Below are 19,363 nucleotides of genomic sequence, written 5' to 3' on the forward strand. Positions count from 1 at the left end.
ACAAACAGAAGATGCACCAAGAGCATGTTGTGTTTAGGGGCCCTCCTTCCATTGCAGAACCCCGATAGATCTAAAATGAGTTTGATGTCATAATTCTTAATACAGTGGTTCTCAATCAGAATGCCACAGCACCTTGCGTTGCCTTGAGATCCTTTCTTGGGTCTTGCAGTGGTGCCATGAAATGTTAGCGCTGTTAGATGTACAATCACGATTCACAAGATAAACCCAGAGATTTCAAAGAGGAATCCGGAAGTGTCAAAATAGTTCTGCCCTGCTGTGGTCCATCTGAGTTTTTTGCAACAGTAGAAACATTGTATTACACATCTGTAGTCAGAAAACAAGTGAAAACAGAGAATTGCCATTTTAGAAAGGATGCCTCATGTTTCTTGAGGGGTGCCTCGAGTTTAAAAAGGCTAAGAGCCACTGCTTTAATAGTCAGGAAACTATTGGTGGGTGCCTCCAACCGAGATGTAGTCCCTTTTTGCTTCTGAACAGTTGAATAAAGTACCTGTGCCATAATTTTCTTTTATTGTCTGGAAGCCGCCCATTAAAACAGCACAGTATTAGGACTGGCTGATTTTATCATTTACTTGCATATAGATAAAAAGAACAACATCTCCAGGTTTGTACAAAAGAAGCAATTGCAAGAATGTTTAAATAGTTGATTAAGTTCTCAAGTGCTGTATGTGACATGATTTGTTCTAATGTTTGTAGTGGTACTTCTTAACCCTTAAGTAGCGTTTTTTATGTCCAAGTTCATCCATCCAAAGGCTAGGGAGAGACATTGCACACAAACTGGTTTAAGTGATCAGAAACTGGTTTAAACCTGTAACAGAACAGACGTTCAGTGCACATAAATCAGTTTGAAAATGACTGAATCAGTTTGAGATAAACCTGGTTGAATGCAGTATCAGACTTAATTGATTTGGCTCAAACCAGTTTATACAATGTCTGCTCCAAACCCCTTGCTGGTTTAAGTTAAATTAGACTCTCCCAGCATGCTCTCTGGGCTGGATGGAGCTCTGCTCCAGTGAGCTGGGCTATCCCACCCACTCTGCTCTCTTGCCAGAACAGGGGCAGGGTGTGGCCAGATGCAGGCCTGCCATGGCTCCTGAGGCAAATTCCTCCCTCTATTCCCTTCCCTACCCCCTCCACTGGCAAACCTTGGGGACTGCAGCTGAGGTTTGCCAGCACCAGCCACACATCCACAGCTTGCCTGCAGCCAGACAGGGACCGAGTTAATTTCTTGCTTTGTTTCTTCTCCCCCCAAAACCCCTGGAGGTTGGCTGCAGTCTCTGTGGCTTGCCTGCAGCCAGGCAGGGATGCACCTTTGAGCCCAGAGCTAAGACCTGCAGGACCAGACTGAGAATTGGGAAGTGTTGGCAAAGACCTGATGATCATTACACATGCTGGAGATGTAGTTAAGGGAAGTTGCAGACAGTATCACCAAAGAATGCAGAGAGCTACATTTACATTATAAAGCACAATGTGAGGTGGGAATACCTAAACAAAGCCTTTCTGAAAGCCTGGCTGTAAGGGGACACTCTGTCATCAGGATTAGTAAAACTAATTCTTGTCTTCCTGGTTTACATTTTAAGTTAGACTAAGTTGCATATGCTGTGTTTTACTGGACTGTATCTTAGCTTAGGCATAGATTTTTGGTAGTTCCCTATTGTATGCTTTGCAAATTGTTGTGTCCAATACATGCTTGCTTCAGAGAGAGGACTTTTTCCCCATCCCCACTCCTGAGTCTGGCAGCAGCTGCCCCCCCACCCTACCCAAGCTGGTGGCTGGCATCCCATGTATTGTGCTAGCCCTGGCTGGTGCCTGGCCACGCTCTCTCCACTCCAGCAGGCAGGGGTGAGAGCCCTGGAGGGTGTCTCTCTTCCCTCCCCTTTGCCAGTGGCTGCCAGGCATGCTCTAGTGCCCCCAAGCTTCTGTCTTGTGCCACTGCAGATATGTAGCTGCATTTCCTGATTTAACAGAGAATGTCTGTCCAGTTCTTTATCAGTTCAAGCCGCGCAACTTAGACTAGCAAAGAGTGAATCAATTCAGGCTCAGGCTTTTTGAATGTCTGTCCTAGCCAAAGTCAATCCTGTGCCCCAGTGAGTTAGCAAAAATGGTATGTTTAAAAACAGGTAAAGCGGGGGTTTGCCCAAACCCTACCAGGAGTTGTCCTTGGAAGTGGATTAGAATAGATTGTTTCCTAGTTCTGTTCACAGCCATGCTTGCTGTGTAAATAAAAGACAAATATTCCCATCAGCAAAGAATTCTAGTTGCAAGTAAGAATTTATCTTTAAGAAGAATATAGGGAAATGGCTCCTGCTTGCATTGACTGCTCTTTCCTTGAACAAAGAGAAATAGTTAACCATGTTAGTCTTAAGTCAGGCAGAAGAAAGGGTAGATGTGCACTTTATACTAAATCACACCTTAACGAAATCAGAGAGGTGTAAGTTTTTATAAGCAGCAGCTTACTTCATCAGATGCTCTGAAGGGACTGCAGAAGCAGAGTTTCTAAATGGAAAGCAGTGATTAGAACACAAAGGATAGGGCAGGGGGAATAAGAATGAAGGGGAGGTGCTGGGTGGGTTAGGGTGGGCAGGAGAGAGAAAAACAAAGTAGTTAACCTGCTATAGCTATGGTGGTTAGTTGTTTTTTGATTACAGTGTGGTGGTGATATAGCTGTTGTAAACTTCCAGAATATTCCGGAGTCAGTCTGGTGGAGGGGTGAAATTTGTTAAAGTCCTGGTGGATTTTTTCTAGAGATTCCTTTCCATATGTCCATATAATGAAGATGTTGTTAGTGTACTTTAGGTATACCAAACAATCAGAGGACAGCTGTGGGTGGACAAAGCAAAATTCAGTGTCTGTTGTAAATATATCAACATATTGCACTGGGGAGGTGGGGGCATACATGTGTATAGACAGTGATGTTCATTTGTAGGTATAGGGAGTCCTTGAATCTGAACGGAGGTGTGAAGAGAAAACAGGAGAATGCAGTGATAAAAGAAGCAGTGTCCTTGTCGGGGATAATATTCTTTATGGCTTATAATTTGTTGTCATTGGAGATGTTGGTGTACAGAGATGTGACATCCATGGTAGCTAATATGGTAGTAGCTGGAAGTTAGTTTCTTTGGGAAATCTGTGGTATCTTTCAAATAACTGGCAGCTCCTGTGGCATATGGGAATAGGATTGGGTCAATGTAGCCAGCAACTTCATCCATTAGAGTCAGTGTGATATCCTGGATTACCAGGTTTGTGGATCTTGGGTAATAAGTAAAAGTTGCCTGGCCAGGACTCCTAGGAAGATGGAAGGATTTATCCTCTCTTGTGCTTCCAGAAGTAGTGTCTTTTAAGGGTTTATTTAGTTTCTTTTGGTATTGTGCCATGGACTCCTAGGTCAGCAGTTTGTAAAACTGTGTTGGAAAGCTGTCTTTTGGCCGCCTCCTGTTTCAAGGAGTAACTGTTTGTGGCTTAAAAAATAGATATTTGTGCTTGGCCTAGCTGCAGCCATAAAAATCAGAACTCACATACTCACAGCAGACATAGGTTAATTATGGTGCTTAGCATAAAAATATTTTTTTCTCACCCAGAAGCACTCTTACCCTAGCACAGAATTTTTATCTTCTCTTATTATCTATATATAAAGGACTTAGTCCATCTGTCTGTCTGTAACACTTTTTGGGGTCGGGGGTCCCAGCAGAGCGAGGCTTCAGCCAGTGCTGTGTGCAGGGCAAATTGCCCATCAAGAATGATGGAGGGGACAGAGCGGAAGGGGTGGCCAGGGAGGGAGAATGACAGTGGGGATGGAGTGTCACCATGACAGTGGGGATGGAGTGGGGGAACAATGCCAGCACTGCTGGCCTCACCCCCCTTCCCTCCCCTCCCCCTCAGCTGTGCTCCTTGGAGGTGGTAGTGGCACATGGGGTGGTGGGATGGCTATGATGGAGTGCCGCCATGACAGGGGGCAGAGCACTGGCCTCCTCCTACCTCCTCCCCCCCAGCCCTGCTCCTTGGAGGCAGCAGTATTGTGGGGTGGTGGCAGCACAGCACTGAACTTGCCCCTCTCCCCTCCATACCCCTGTCCCTGCCGTCATTCTTGATGGGCAATTTGCTAGTAGCTACTTATAACCTATAAAGTGGCAACCCATTTGTTAGCCACACATTTCAGGGATTCTGAATAATTCCACAAATTCTGTACTAATGTTGCTGGCAACCCTTTCTGCAGTGATCCAGAACTTAAGTTAGTTATTGTAATGGTATATTTTCAATGTCTGCTGTTCATCTGTTTGATTAAAGGAGAATAAATGAAAGATGTAACAATGTCTAACTGGAACAATTACCAGGTAAAATTATCTTGCTTGTTTGACACATCCAGATCTTTTGAAGATCTTTACTAATTCAAAACAATTAGCTCTAATAGCAGAATATTCCATCTTGGAAGTCAAGGGATTTCTATTCCAAAGTTAAACTACTTTTTTCTTTAATGTCAAGAGGGGTTGTATTTTGGTTTAATAAGTATTCTAGTAGGTATAATACACAATGTTATGCTAAAAAAGGTTGTGATGTGTTAGATATGTAACATTATTTATCCTTTTTAGGTTGATGGAAATGTGAGCAAAATTTATTGCCAAAATCTTTGCTTGCTAGCCAAGCTCTTTCTGGACCACAAAACCTTGTATTATGATGTTGAGCCATTCCTCTTCTATGTTCTCACAAAAAACGATGAAAAAGGCTGCCACTTAGTTGGATATTTCTCTAAGGTAAAACAGTATCTCCTTTACTCATGTTAAGTTACATGTAAATGGTTTAACTACTATAAAGCTAATTGCATAAAGTACTTGTGTTTTTTCATTGGCTTTTCAAATTGCTTAGAATTTCACATTTTCAGAATTTTTTAGCAAGCCTTAAACAAACATCTATTCCACTAATGACCACTAAAAATATCTTTTTACACCAAAAATTGATATAAACTGAGAAATTATGCATATATTCAGTTAAATCTGTTTTACAGGTCTTCTGGTGATTATAATTAGATGGTGTGACACAGTTCCCTCCAGGCAACCTCCCCCCCGCCACTTATTTTTTTCCTTGGCTGTTTCTGGTTAAATATGCCAGATCTGAATTCCAGTAGTTTGAGGGATGTGGAATGTATGCAGTTGTCAATAGGTTTATAGCTGATAACTGGCTCAGTGCATTCTTACACACACACAGACACGCTCTTGATTTTAATGCATTTTTTTACACATCAAAGTTTTGACAACCTAGTCCAAAATTACTAAATTTTATAGTATATATTTTAACAATTCATAGCATTGCTTTGATTTCTAAAACAAACCCTCTTATAGAGAAAGTGATATTCACTGTATTTCCTTGATAAGGGCTATTTTAAAATTATTTGTAAGGTACAAGTTGAGTTGTTTGGAATAAGAAGAGGCTTAAGTTTGTTTCTGTCAACTTTTAAATAAGAAGTTTGTGTCTTGGCACACACATGGCTTCTATGTAATATTTAATATCATCAAAACTTTGAAAATCAGGTGATATTTTTTTTTATTCCCCCTGAAAATTTTTCTCAGCCAGATGTGATCCAACTGAATAGAATTATTTTTAAAGAAATCATCTGAATAATTAAAGTAGCACCTGTACTGAGGTGCTTTTGGATTGATTCAGTTCTCTCCAGATATGGTTCTTAAAAAGATGTTTACCATGTTTTCTTGCGTACCACATGCCCTTGCATCCCAAAAGATATGCACCCTATCTTTGGAAAGCGGAATGTCAAAAAAAATGGTTTGTCATAGGCGACTGTGACAGAGTAAGTCCTTCTGGAAACATAGTTTCCAGGAAGCATGGCATCCTAGGAGACAGACTGTGTGAATCAGGAAGAGGTTCCTGTATTTTAGATCCTCAACAAAGCTGACTCCTAGCCATTGCAAGGGCCATAGCAAGACTGTTAACTACTTCATTGTAAACAGTCCTTTATGAAAGTTCCTGTAAAAAATACTGTTATTTCCACACCACAAGCCTCATCAAAGACTAGCTAAGACAATGTAGGGCAGGTTACTTGCTGCTTCAGGTACAAGCTGATGTGCTCAATCAGTAGTTATGGCAAATTCCTTAGCAGCTGTGAAAGACTTAACACTGGACTCTTCCCCTTCTGCTTGCTGGGCCTGAGAGAAGCTTGAGCCATTTTGGTATCTGTTTGAGCACCGTATATGCATGCTTCTATTCCTCCCTGCTTCTGTTCCAGCAAAAAAAATCAGCTTCCCTGTTTAAGATGTGCACTCCAATTTCGGAGGGCTGATTTTTGGGGAAAGAGTATGTGTGGTATGTAAATGAATATGGTACAACTTTAGTAGGCAAGAAATGTTAGCATTCCAGATGAAGACTGGAATTTGTTGTTCTGTTTCCCACCTACCTATATTTTGGCCCATTACTCTCAACAGCTCACTTAGTCTCTGTCCACTGTTATGTTTATCATCCCAAATGTTGTCCCTGGCACTGATTCAGGAAAGCGCTTGAGCATCAAAGTCAAACATGCATTGAATGCTTGCATGAAAGGGGTCTTGTCTAAAGTAGCAAATGCCGTTTTTTATTGGTAAAGTATCCCTGAATCTTTTGTGGTGGGTACAAAAAAAAATCCTCAGAAGTATATTCCAGGACTGTCAGCTTAAGAAGTTGGGGTCACTATCTCTATAAATTATTGCAGGAGCTGGTAAATGTTTTTTGTGAAATATAGCAAAGGGGTAGTCAGATTTCAGAACCACAGGAGACTGGTTTGAAGTGGGCCTGCTGGGATGTGCTATTTGGTATCTCCTTACGTGTGGCTACCTTAAGTAGCTTCCTACTAATTCTGTTGTTCCTGCAGCTTTTTGTAGAATCTGCCAACCTGGATTTCACTAGTTTGACTTGTCTTTCATGAAGTTAGCTTCATTCAATTGGTCAATTAAAGTTAACTGTAGTATTGTTAAATACAGCACAAGGCCTGCTTTAGAACTATGGGTGTGTCAAATTTGGACAGTTTCTTTTAGAATGTTACTGCCTCATTAATGCATCCAGTTGTTAAACCAAGAAAGCCAAAAATCCTTTGGCCTACATTACAAGAACCGCTTCCTAGTTTAGTTTGTCCCCTCTTTTTCCTTTGTCTTATGCAGTCAGTGTAATCTTTGCTTTTATTGCGTTTGTGGTTATATGATTTTTTTTTGTCAGAGTTGCAGGGTTCCGATGGCCCAACATTTTGCCTTCACTTTGTATTCAGGGGAGAATGCATTTGGCTGTGAAAAAAGCTGCACTTGCTTCAAATATCACTTTAGTTAAACAATTGCACTAGTGTTAGATATATTTGCTCAGGTGAGAGGCAGCAGTAAGTTATCTAACAATTGCTGCAAGCCCAACTTGCTGTCTTCAGTGAGTATGTGGATATTATTTTCCCCTTTTTATATCCCTGACAGAAAAGTCAGTGAAGCATGAAAAGAATTTTTCCCCCATGCTGCACTTAACCTTCATTATGCTGTTTATGCAATTCCTTAGGTATTTTTGTTTACTTTTTAAGGTGCTGACTAGTCAGTTAATAAAAAAAAATTAGAGGGTGCATTTGACTGATGCTTCTCTCTTATAATTAATTAATACCATAGAATTATTCTGTTTTGGTATTGACCAGATATATCTGTTCACCTTACTGGAGTATTTTACAAGGACAGTGGCAGGTGCAGGGAATTGCCCACTTCAGCAGTGCTTTGACATACTTGATCTGTTTCTCCTTCCCTCAGGAGAAGCTTTGCCAGCAGAAGTACAATGTCTCCTGCATAATGATCATGCCCCAATACCAAAGGCAAGGATTTGGAAGGTTTCTCATTGATTTCAGTAAGTGAAGTGCTTTATTTACATTCATGATCCAGGGAGCTGATGGTTGTTATGGGAAACAGTAACATATAAAACTTTATTTAACCTGCTTTGTTATTTTTATCAATAGATAATGGGATTTCTATTTATATTTACATAGGCTAGAAAAGCTCCCTGAAGTGAAGAACTTACTGCTGCTCTGTTATTGTACTCCAGGAAATTGAGAATAGATCTCTCTGCAGTAATATTAGCTCACAAAGCTATTACCCTGAATGAATTGTCTAAATTACATTCCATTTTGCACTGCTCATTAGTACAAGAAGAGGCAATTATTTGTGATTAAAGCTAAAGAAGGTGTTAGTCCAAGGCATTCTCCACATTCTGATTTTTTTTAAACTTGTAATATATTTTAGCTGAACAATTGTTATAAAGAGGGAACATAATATTTCAATTTTTCTTCCAAAAAAGGAATCTCATTACCTACCTTTTGTAGTGAAAATCCTGCTTTGTTGCAAATTTATAAATTGGTATTCATGGTTATATCCTTGCTTGCTGTGTTATTATGCAGAGTTGTACATCTAACCTACTTGAAAAGCCTAGGCAACATTTGTACATGTGTCACCCTAATTTCCTCAGTTAAAAGTTAAAAACAAAATTCTATGGATAAGTGTTTCAAATAAATGCCTTCAGTGTTGCTAAGTTAGAGAGAAGTTTTAGAATCAGGATTGGCATATGTTGCATATGACTAGTGAGATGGGGAATTGAGTTTTCACTTTGATTTTTTAGTTGTTAAAGTATTATGAACAGTTAAGATAATCAGATTCCTGTCCTCAAGGAGCATGCAGGAGCATTTAAGTGTAAATAGAGTACATTACAGTATAACAGCAGGGCTAAGACAATAGCTTGTGACTATAGAATTTTGAGGTTCTCTGTCTTGCAGTGTTCTACTGAGCATGACTACATTCAGATTAATAAAAATACTTCTATAGTGCTTTTCAGCCAATAGGTTTGCAAACAATTAAGCTTCACAACACCCCTGTGAGATAGGTATAGATAGAACTGGATCACTTCATCCGCCACTGAAATTCATCCACCACTGGAGTGGAACGCAACAGCTGTCTTACTGTGTATACTAACATTTCACAGAGCAGAAAGTAGAGAATACAATATACTTTTAAAACTGGAGGAGTTTAGGAAAGTAACTGCTAAGTAGAAATTTCCCTTGGGCATCAGATCAACACTTGCTCTTAAAAAGAGTTTGTGAACCTCAAACCCATGGCATACTTTAGAATTATGGGGTGATTAACATGTTAATTTCACCATGAATAATAACAGTGCTACACATTCAGCTGATTTATGGTGCCATAAAATGGTAAACAAATCACAAAGGTATTCCACAAAATATGTAAACCATCTTTGTGGCTTGTTTGTATGGTAACGTAAATTGAATGTGTAGCACCCTCATATCAGTGCTGAGAATTGGCTGATTGTTGGCATCAGCTTGGGGAAAGGAGTTAACATCAGGGCCAGGAAAGCCTCCGTGTTGATATAAAAAATGGGCTGGTGGTTGTGAGGTTCTCCAGTGTGGAGAGTCAAGGGTTTCTCTGTTTGCCAGGGGCCTGGCAGCTGCCAGGCCCAGCAGCCTTTCTTACTTTGCTCTGCAAGCCTACATGGGCTGAAGTGCAAGATGCTTTAAAGTTCTAGGTTGTAGGGACCTGGCATGACCACAATTTGTAGATGTCCTGGAGAAAATGGATAGAGATCTACTCAAATCACAATTTTGTGTTTCTTGCAGAAACTGTAGTTTGAGGCAGTTCTGTGAAAAGTGGCCTTCCCCATGATTTTCAGTGGAATTGCTGGAAAAAAAAATCCTGAAAATAAAATGCTGGCTCTCCAGTGGGACCCAGCAGTTCTCACTGCTGCTGGAACACAGAAAGGGAGCCAAGATGGCGGCTGCCCTCTCTCCCCTCCATTGCTGATTGGCTGAGAGGGCTGGCTGTCATGTGGTCCCACCCTTTTCCGCCAGTCAACGGTGAGGGGTGGTACCGCCTGAAGGGCAGCTCTGTCAGTCAGTCAGCAGCATGGGGGTGGGGGCCCTTGCTGTGAAAAACTATGAAAAAGGCAGTGGGCACCACAATCTTGGACTGCAAAATTGCCTGTGTGCCTCCCTAATTTCAGTAGGTACCTACACGTGGATCCTGGGATGGCAGGAGAGCACGTGAACCCAGGGATGGAGGAACAGTCAGATGATTGTTGGACCTGGTCCCAGACAGGGTTGGGTCAGACAGTCAGCTGATTGTCACACCTGCCCTGGACAGCCCCAGGTCTCAAACCAGTCCAGGGACTATCCAGCGCTGGGCTCTGAGTTTGATACTTGCTACGGGCTAAAGGCAGCCCTGGGTGTGGTTTACAGTGTCCCCCTCCCTCCACTGGGACAGCAACTCAGTGGCATGATTGTGATCAGAGGAATTTCATGCCCTGTCATGTCTTCTGCCATGCACATCTGGCAGGTAGAAGGTGTGATGTTTGGGATGGGCCATATGGGTTTTTTTTATCCCAGTCACACTGTTGTTTTAATATCTGTCAGGGGCCTCAGCTGCCACAAGTGATCAAGACCCTTCAGTTTTTGTCTTGTCTGAAAGAGGCTTTAGTAAAATAACTTCAAGCCCATGTAAAACCAGGTTGGAATGTTTTGGTTTTGAGCTGACTCAGAAGGCCGAGTGATACCTACCAAGCTGCCAACAATATTTCAAAACCTAGGTGGCCCTTAAAAGTCTCTTAAGTGAGAGTTGACTTTGCTTCATCTGTGCTTAGCTCTCTGAGATGTACTGTGTTTTATTGTTTAATTAAGTCCAGAATGTTCAGGAATGCAGTGCACGGATATCTCAATCTCCTCCTGGATTTCCTCCCAATAACTTTGCTATGTGCCATATTATCTGGTGGGACTATTCAGGCCTTGGAAATAGCCCTGCAGCAGCTTTTGTGTCCCATTTATTCTTCTGTAAAGAGCTTACAGTGAATCTAGTTCCTTGGATTTTAGAGAAAGGACTTTAGAGCGTTGTACTTGCTGAGCTAGCTGAGGCTTCTACTAAAGCCGTTGCCCCCAGCCTCCTGACTGTCTATACTTAAAAACATCTCCTCAAAGTTAATTCATACCCTAAACCTGGGCTCTCTGGAACACCTGCCAGACATGGATTAGAGCTGAGGTTTTACTTCTCTTTGGGCACATGATCTATCCACTTTACTGTGAAAACCCAAGCTAAATCATTTTAGTGCTCAAAATCGTAGATTGCCTTCCGACAAGGCCCTCAACGTGCCAGGAGGACAGGCACGTTCTCCAACAATTCATTGGGAAAAGAATTGGTCAGAGCATCATTCAGCTTTCAGAAGAATGATGAGCCATGGGATATGCCACCTGATAGTTTCATAGTTTGTAGGGTCGGAAGGGACCTGAGCAGATCATCAAATCCAACCCCCTGCCTTAGCAGGAAGAAGTACTGGGGTCAAATGACCTCAGCAAGGTGTTCATCAAGCCTTGTTTTAAAGACCCCCAGGGTAGAAGCCAGCACCACTTCTCTTGGAAGTTGGTTCCAGATCCTAGCTGCCCTGACAGTGAAGTAGCGCCTCCTGATGTCTAGTCTGAATCTACCCTCTGCCAGCTTGTGACCGTTATTTCTTGTCACTCCTGGTGGTGCTCGGGGGAACAGGGACTCCCCCAATGCCTGCTGGTCCCCACAACTAGTTTGTAACAGGCCACTAGATGCCCCCTCAGCTTTCTCTTGTGGAGGCTGAACAGGTTCAGGTCTCTTAGCCTCTCCTCACAGGGCCTGCCCAGCTGCCCCCTGATATGCGAGTGGCCCTCCCCTGGACCCTCTCCATGTTGTCCACATCCCTCTTGAAGTGCGGCATCCAGAACTGGACGCAGTACTCCAGCTGCAGCCTGACCAGTATGGGGTCAGGACAGGGTATGGTTGGCCTTCCTGACCGTGTCCCCACACTGCCAGCCCATGTTCATCTTGGCATCAGTGATGACTCCAAGATCCTTTTCTGCCTCTGCACTGATGAGAAGGGAGTTCCCCAGCCTGTAGGTATGCTGCTGGTTCTTCCTCCCCAGGTGTATCACCTTGCACTTGTCAGTGTTGCGACCCATCCTGTTCTCATCTGCCCACCCCTGTAACCTGTCTTGGTCTGATTGCAGCCTATTCCTCCCTTCTAGCATGCCCACATCCCCCCCACATCTTAGTGTCATCAGCAAATTTAAACAGGGTGCTTTTTACCACCTCGTCCAAGTCACTGATGAAGATGTTGAACAGTGCAGGCCGGAGGACTCGAGCCCTGTGGAACCCCACTGCCCACATCCCTCCAGGTCGAAAATGACCTGTCCACTACCACTCTCTGGGTGCGGCCCTCCAACCAGTTAGCAACCCATTTGACTGTGTAGGTGTCGATGTCACAGTCCCTCAGTTTTTTAATGAGAATGGGATGAGAGACAGTGTCAAAGGCCTTCCTCAAGTTCAGAAAGACTATGTCCACTGCTACCCCTGCATCTAAGGATTTGGTGACCTGGTCATAGAAGGCCACCAGGTTGGTCTGACAGGACCTGCCTCTAATGAACCTGTGTTGGTTGCCCCTAATCGTAACCTCCCCTGCTGGCCCCTCATGGACATGCGCCAGAATAATTCTCTCAAAAAGCTTACCCAGGATTGAGGTAAGACTAACTGGCCTATAGTTCCCTGGGTCCTCCTTCCTCCCTTTTTTTGAAGATGGGAACCACGTTGGCCCTCTTCCAGTTCTCTGGCACCACACAAAAGCACTTCAGTGTGCCCCTCCTCTGACCCTGTGCTACTTGATGAGGATGTGTATTCTCACCCCCACCTTTCTTCCCTGTCCTGTCCCTCCTGTACAGCCGGTAGCCCTTGATATTCACTGCCCAGTCCTGTGTTGGGTCCCACCACATTTCTGTGAGCTCCACTATGTCTGGGTTGGTGTCAGCTAGCAGGAGGGTAAGTTCCTCCTGCTTGTTTCCCATACGAGCATTTGTGTAGAGGCATTTGAGGCCTCCTGAAGATGTCAGGCCCCCTAAACTCAGCATTGCCCTGGCCCCTGTTGCTTACCTGGGTATTTGGTCTGCTCGTCAGTCTAGGCTGGGCTGTACTTGTGGGTGCCGCTTGGTTTAGTGGTTCAAGGCTTCCTCTGCTCTCATCTTCCCTTCCCCCGACAAGCCTAGTTTAAAGCCCTCCAAAGGAGATCAGCCAACCTAGAAGAGAACACACACTTACCTTTGGGGGAAAGGTGAAGCCTATCCCACTCGAGTGAGTCCTAGGAACACACATGGAGAAGTATAGTAACAGTGAGGACCTAGTAACTGCGGTATGATTTTGTTACAGGGATGCTTTTAACTGGACTAACATAACCTGCATGCCAGTCACCTGCCTCTAATTCAGCAGTGAAGGCATATCCTCAGATAAGGTTTCATCTGCCTTGCATTTATGTAGGCCTCATCCTGCAGAGTAGGTATAAGTGCTGCCTAGTGGATTGATGAATGACAAATGAATTTTTCAAGAAGAAACTAAGATAGCTTATGCCTTTTCTTTCCCATTTCATAACTTTCGCTGATCTCCATATGTACTCTTCTCTCCATTTCCCAAACTGCTTTTCATTGGAACGTCTGAGAACTTGTCGGCACTACAAGGCTTCTGCTGGCAGAAGCATTCTAGAAGCAGCTGCCAAAGAAAGTCACCAGAGCATGTCTCTACTTGTGCAACTTCTGACAGCTCCTGCAGAAACTGCATGGTCCACTACAACAGCTGTGTTGGCAGGGTGCACATACACCCTGGGACACATCAGCTGTTAAAGGGACCATGGCAGCTAGCAAAAAGCCCATGCACATTTACATGTGCTTCTTACTGGCTGCTGTGTGGCAGCAGAAACCTTCTGTTGCTTTCAGAGTCGCTGTTACTCTTTTGGCAAAAAGAAAGGGTTCTTCCACCATAGGGAGCTGTGAACGTGGAGCATGCAAAACTGCAGTATAGGCCAGGTCCAATAGTTCTATCTCTCGTGAATCTCATTTTTCTGCTCATTGCCACCTATTTTGAGAATAGCAGGTTTAATAATCACGTACTTAGAAGAGAGCTTTACACAATGATCTGGAGAAGCAGGCCACAATGCACAACATGCTATATAGGATAAAATTAAGTCCCCTCTTTCTTACCTGTCTGCACAAACAGAGATTTGAATAGGAATCACAACATTTACCTAAAACATTGGTTTGCACAGTGTTCATGTGTTCTTATGAACTTGTCACAAAGAGTTTGTAACTTAGACATAGTACTGGTTTTAAAAAAAACAACAACTTTCTCTACAAAATAAACATCACACAAAATTTTCCTTTGTATTTGAACCAGAAAGAATTGTTGAATCTTACTTTTTGTTTTTTGTTAAGTGATAATCAATTATATCAATTGACTCTGTAAAGGTAACCAGCTTAGTTTGTAGTCCAAAAATCAAAATTGGGTTCACCAGCTTGTAGAGTTAATTTGGTAATGTAACGTTTCATGGTTTTGCAGTTCTGAGAAATGTGTCAAAACAGTAAGATGCACAGCAATAACATGTCTTTCATGGTTTATGATGATCGGTGTACAGAATTAAAATATCACACCTTTTGACTTTGTGTGTGTCCAGACCTGATTTTTTGGAAAATTTTTAGGCCACTTAAGAGAAATTATGGTTGTATAAGCATTTTATGTAATTGATTAGTTATATCCTATTAATTGTTTTATTTTTTAAATTCATCCTGTTTGTGTGCAGTTTAAACTGCATGGGATCTGATACCTGGCAGACATTTTTACTTGGATTTCTCACACTTAGTTTGTCTTTAGCAGAAGGTCAGATGGACTCTTATTGTTGGTTTAAGGTGAAGGTATCTTGAGCTTATGCAAAAGCACACGTGCACATGTATGTGCACACATGTACATACACTTGGATTCCAGAATATTGAATTCTTTGTGGAGTTGGAGAAGGCATGGCTTTCACCTCCGTTTTTTTAGCATCCTATACAAAGCAGCCTTTCGTGCTTGGCTGCTTCTTGTATCCTGAAGTGAATCTGCTGAGGTTTTTTATAGAGCAACTGTAGCATTGTGCCGGAGGCAGCCTGCTCCATGGTTTCCAGGACCTGGTTGATATAATAATCAGATTATTCCCTGAGGGATCTATATAAGGAGATGTTGGGGAGTGAGTGGTATCTTCCCAAGTTAAGTGTTTTATAGGTCAGTTCTCGATGTATTCAAAAGTAAACTAATGACAAAGCTGTCTAATGATTATAGAACATAATCCATCTTTGCGTACACCAGATAATTGTTTGCTACAAGCATTTTGTGTCTTTGCTTGAGTGGCTGCAGTAATCCATAGTATTGCCCACATTATTGGGATACCCATTCTTTAAGCAGGTTTCACTGCTATGATGGTATAGAATGAAAGTATTGGTTGTTGTGACCGTTTCAATGCAGCTGATCTACCCATGTTGTCTTGCAGTCCTGTTAGAACTTCCATCAGTTTCTTTGCATATTTTGTCATAGTTCCTTCCTGTTTCCTTTCTTCTTTTGAGTTACTTCAGCTTCTGTTACTGTTGTCCATCGTTTCATTTCTGATTTTGTTAGACAGAATGCCTGTAATCTTCAAATTTCCCTTATTTCCAGATATAATGAACAGACAGTGCTGATGAACATTTAATAATGCAAAATTTGTGCTATTTAATGGCTTAAAAATAGTAAACCTCTGGTACCTGTGCTGGGAACTGTGTGCTGAATACCCACAATGAACTGATACTGCAACAATTGCAGAAAGAGATATGTGAGGATATAGTGAACAGGTATACCAGGACAGGTTGAGTGGGAACACCTGTTATGTTCTGGTTGTTCAGATGAATCGCTGTAAAAATGCAGTTCTGTGGCATAGGTGATGTCTACCTTAGCCCAGTATGATTTTTCTTGAGGGCACTTTACAGGTCCATTTATTTACAATAGTTTGGTTTTTTTTCTTTACTGACTGTGGCGGATCTACACATGAAATTAATGCAAAGCAATAAACTCTGATGCTTATTGTGCTGGAATTTATAGCTTCTGGGTGCTGCATTTACACATGCACTTCGGACTACAGCGCGTTAAGCTGGGACGGAACAGCACCAGCTGGCAGGGGAGTGGGGGGCGTCAGCCTACCAGCCCAGGGCTGCTCCATCCCAGGTCAATGTGCTGTGGAGGGGCTGGCGGGGCATGACGTTGCTCAAGTGCAGGGCAAGCTGGCAACCAGCCCTTGCACTGAAGCACCCTCATGTCCCAGCCAGCTTCATCAGCATCTAAAAGTGGTGCTGTGCAGTAAGTAACATCACTGTAGCATAGTACTTGTATTTACAAGTGCTAACCTACAGTGGGGTTAATTAGTTTTCTGGGGTCTAATAGGGCTGCATATGTAGACTCAGAGGATTTACCTGTGGAGCTAATTAGGGAGCTCTGCAGTAAACTTTCTGTCTCGTGTAGATACATCCTGCCTTACGTTGACTGGGCTTTTCCTTCCTTTTTTTGCCCTATTCTTTGTTAATTAGGAGATAATCATTCTTAACTGAGGGATGACAGCCTGCTTGAATTGTTTTGTTTTTGCCTTTATGCTGTATCCTCTAGTTCTGCTTGCCTGTGCATTTGGGCTAGCATATCTTTTATTTTGACTTGCCCTGTGTTTTATTATAGGAAACTTTAATGCCTACAAAAGATCACTTTACCATTACATGTAAAACTAAGTTTGCATCACAAACAGTAGTACCTTTAACACAACTGAGAAATATCAGTTTGATCGTAAATACCTAAAGGATACTAATGCACTTACAAAAGACAATATAGGAAAACAAGAGCTAGTACAACATGCTGATGTATTTTCTTTTCCATCAGCTTGCAACAGATCCTAGTTTGTTTCCTACTGAGATGTGCAGCTCTCAATTAGCATAAGCTGCCCAAGACAAAAAGTGCCTTATTGGTACGTAATAGGGAAAAGCAGCTCAAATCTAATAGAGGAAAAGCAAAACTTGAAGAGACCATCTCAGTTCATCAGTTTCATTTTGCTTCATATGGAAAGTAGATACTTAATGACCAACTGTGTGACCTTTCTGGCTGGTTCAGTTCCCCAAATCAGATGATTTTATTTCTTGGCCAAGTCCCCTTTTTGTTTTATCCAAAGGGGTTAGTAAATCTTCAGGTCTTAACAACTGAATCTAAGGCCATTGTTAATCCATGTAAATTCATTAGGTCCCACATTAGAAAAAAAGATGAAAAAGAAAATGTGAACACGAGACATTTCGTAAAAACAATTTAATCCTGCCCCACCAGAAATAAATTTATCTGTGGCCAGAAACTCAGGTTTTCAAATGTCATGGGAAGCATATGGTAACATCCCAGATGACAGCAAAGAGGCACTGGTATGATGCTTTGCAGTCCTCTCTTCACAGTTAAGGACTTCATGTGTAGCTCCCAAGGACATTAATTGTTTAGATACTGGCTGTGCATTGGCTTCAGACTGAGGAATTGGACTAGGGCTTATCAAGCAATGCCAATATCTGGATAGCATAACTGAGGGGCAGTGACCAGGAAGGTAGCCCAGGGCACTGCCTTTGTGAGGCACACAAAAATTGCTTCTGCTAGCACCAACAGCATAGCAGCCAGTACTGCTGCACTTGCTGCTGCTGCTGCTGCCATCATGCATCTATATCATAGCAGACCTCAACAAGAACCTGATTAGTGACAGTGAGGACTGTATGGTCAAAGGGGTCCTCAAAAGCCAGGACACTTTTTTTTTTTGCCAGCCAAGAACTTGGGCATTTGCCAGAGAATGCTGAACTGGATATAGAGGTATTTCTGCCCGCAACGCATCTGCTTGCCATCCCCAACATTGTTCTGTTCACTACAAAGCCTGTGATTGACAAAGGTAAGTGTACGTGCTTTCTGGATTAGCTGTTTGAACATCAGCACACAATCATACAATGTTAATGTTGCTGTGCTTTGGGCTGCCATCATGAGTGGATGTAACAAAATGCTCCCTCCTAAAACTCCCCCAGCTTTGGCGTTTCAAATTATAAGCCCTGTATGCAGATCTAGTGACTTCCCTCTTCTCCCTCCCCTCCCCCACTGTGCAACCACTCTCCTCAGTCCTTGGATGTCTTGAGCCTCAGCAGCCTTGCAGCTGCATTTACTGTCTCTCTAGTTACCTAACATCATCTGGCTTCACGTGCTTCCTCCAAGTCCTCTGGTTACCAAACACAGAAGGCCACAGAGAGCTGCTCATTTTAGCAATGTGTCTCAAGAGTTACAAGTATATTCCAAAGACCAAGAAATAGCATTTTTGTCCACAACAGTAAATACCACAGACAAACCATTTCAGTTTATGGCCAGTTTGTACATAACTTACTGATCCCTCCCATGCACAAGTTCAATCAAAATGATTTAAGTTAACACTAAAATGGGTTACTGATAAGCATTCAGAGTCCATTAGATCTGGACTGTTGTCTGTTTGGGAGATCAGTTGAAGTGTTAAAAATACAGGAAATGTTTTAGCAATGCTGAAGATGGCTAATTTGTTCCTGGTTCCTGGACTGGTAGCCCTACCATCTTCCATTCCTGCAGAACCTCTAAAGACACCATCATACATGCAGTAGCAGGTCAGGAAAGTTTGTAAGGCTAGTTGGGGTTGCCTTTAACATTTACAAAAGGGTGCTTGCTTGTTAGATGTTGCAGAGACATGTCCTCCAAGATTATGGAAGCCCAGAAGTCGTCACTAAGATAACTTAACATGATCTGTCAACTTCCCCTCATACAGCCCACCCACATATTTGTATCATTTGTTAAGCAGTGTGCATTGCAGTGCATGGAGCACAAGGGACCTCTGCTCAACCAGGATAAATAGAAAGGTGAAGTGAGGGCTACTCCACATCAAAGGAAAGCAGATTGCTCATTAGTGGTTCAGTACAGAAGCCAGGGCTTTGACCCACAATTCATTCCTGCACGCCATAATCTGCTGCCTGGTCCTGCAAATACCTTAGCAGCAGCTTCTCTCTTCTCTTCTCTAATGTGGCTGAGTTTTGGGAATTAGGCAAGAAGAAAACTGGCCATCAGCAAGGTATGCCAAGATTACAGAGCAGTCCTGGAGTTGACACCTATGTCATTGTGGATAGGTCGAGGCTTTATCTTTGGAACTGTGGGAACAGCATGAAATAATAGCATAGGCAGGGTTGCTGTGGAAAGCCTGGGTAACTCAAAGTCCTGGAAGAAGTGGAGAAAGGAAAATTTTAATTTCTCTGTCATTTGAACCACAACTGAAGATTTCTGAAGGGAGTGCAACTAGGACTGCTGTGTGGAGGTGGTGGGGAGTGACACAGGGAGAAGCTTGAATCAGTTGAAGGAACTTGTGTGGGAGAGCCTGCCTGTGATCAAGAAAACCATCATATTACCCATAGAGCCTCTGGACCTGATTAAGGGAGTAAACTGAG

General features: G+C 42.6%; 1 protein-coding gene across 14 annotated transcripts in view; it reads left to right on the forward strand.

Moving 5' to 3' along the window:
* KAT6B (lysine acetyltransferase 6B) overlaps positions 1 to 19,363 on the forward strand; it is a 223,128-nt gene that overhangs the window by 162,680 nt on the left and 41,085 nt on the right. For all 14 annotated transcript variants that reach the window (XM_090058679.1, XM_090058676.1, XM_090058677.1 and 11 more), the window contains 2 exons: positions 4,602 to 4,763; positions 7,767 to 7,860. In XM_090058679.1, coding sequence (XP_089914805.1) covers positions 4,602 to 4,763; positions 7,767 to 7,860 — 256 coding nt within the window. The remainder of the gene's footprint in view (positions 1 to 4,601; positions 4,764 to 7,766; positions 7,861 to 19,363) is intronic.

The sequence above is a fragment of the Crocodylus siamensis genome, chromosome 7 (genome assembly GCF_052110815.1).
Source record: "Crocodylus siamensis isolate JL-2025a chromosome 7, ASM5211081v1, whole genome shotgun sequence".
Classification (NCBI taxonomy): domain Eukaryota; kingdom Metazoa; phylum Chordata; order Crocodylia; family Crocodylidae; genus Crocodylus; species Crocodylus siamensis.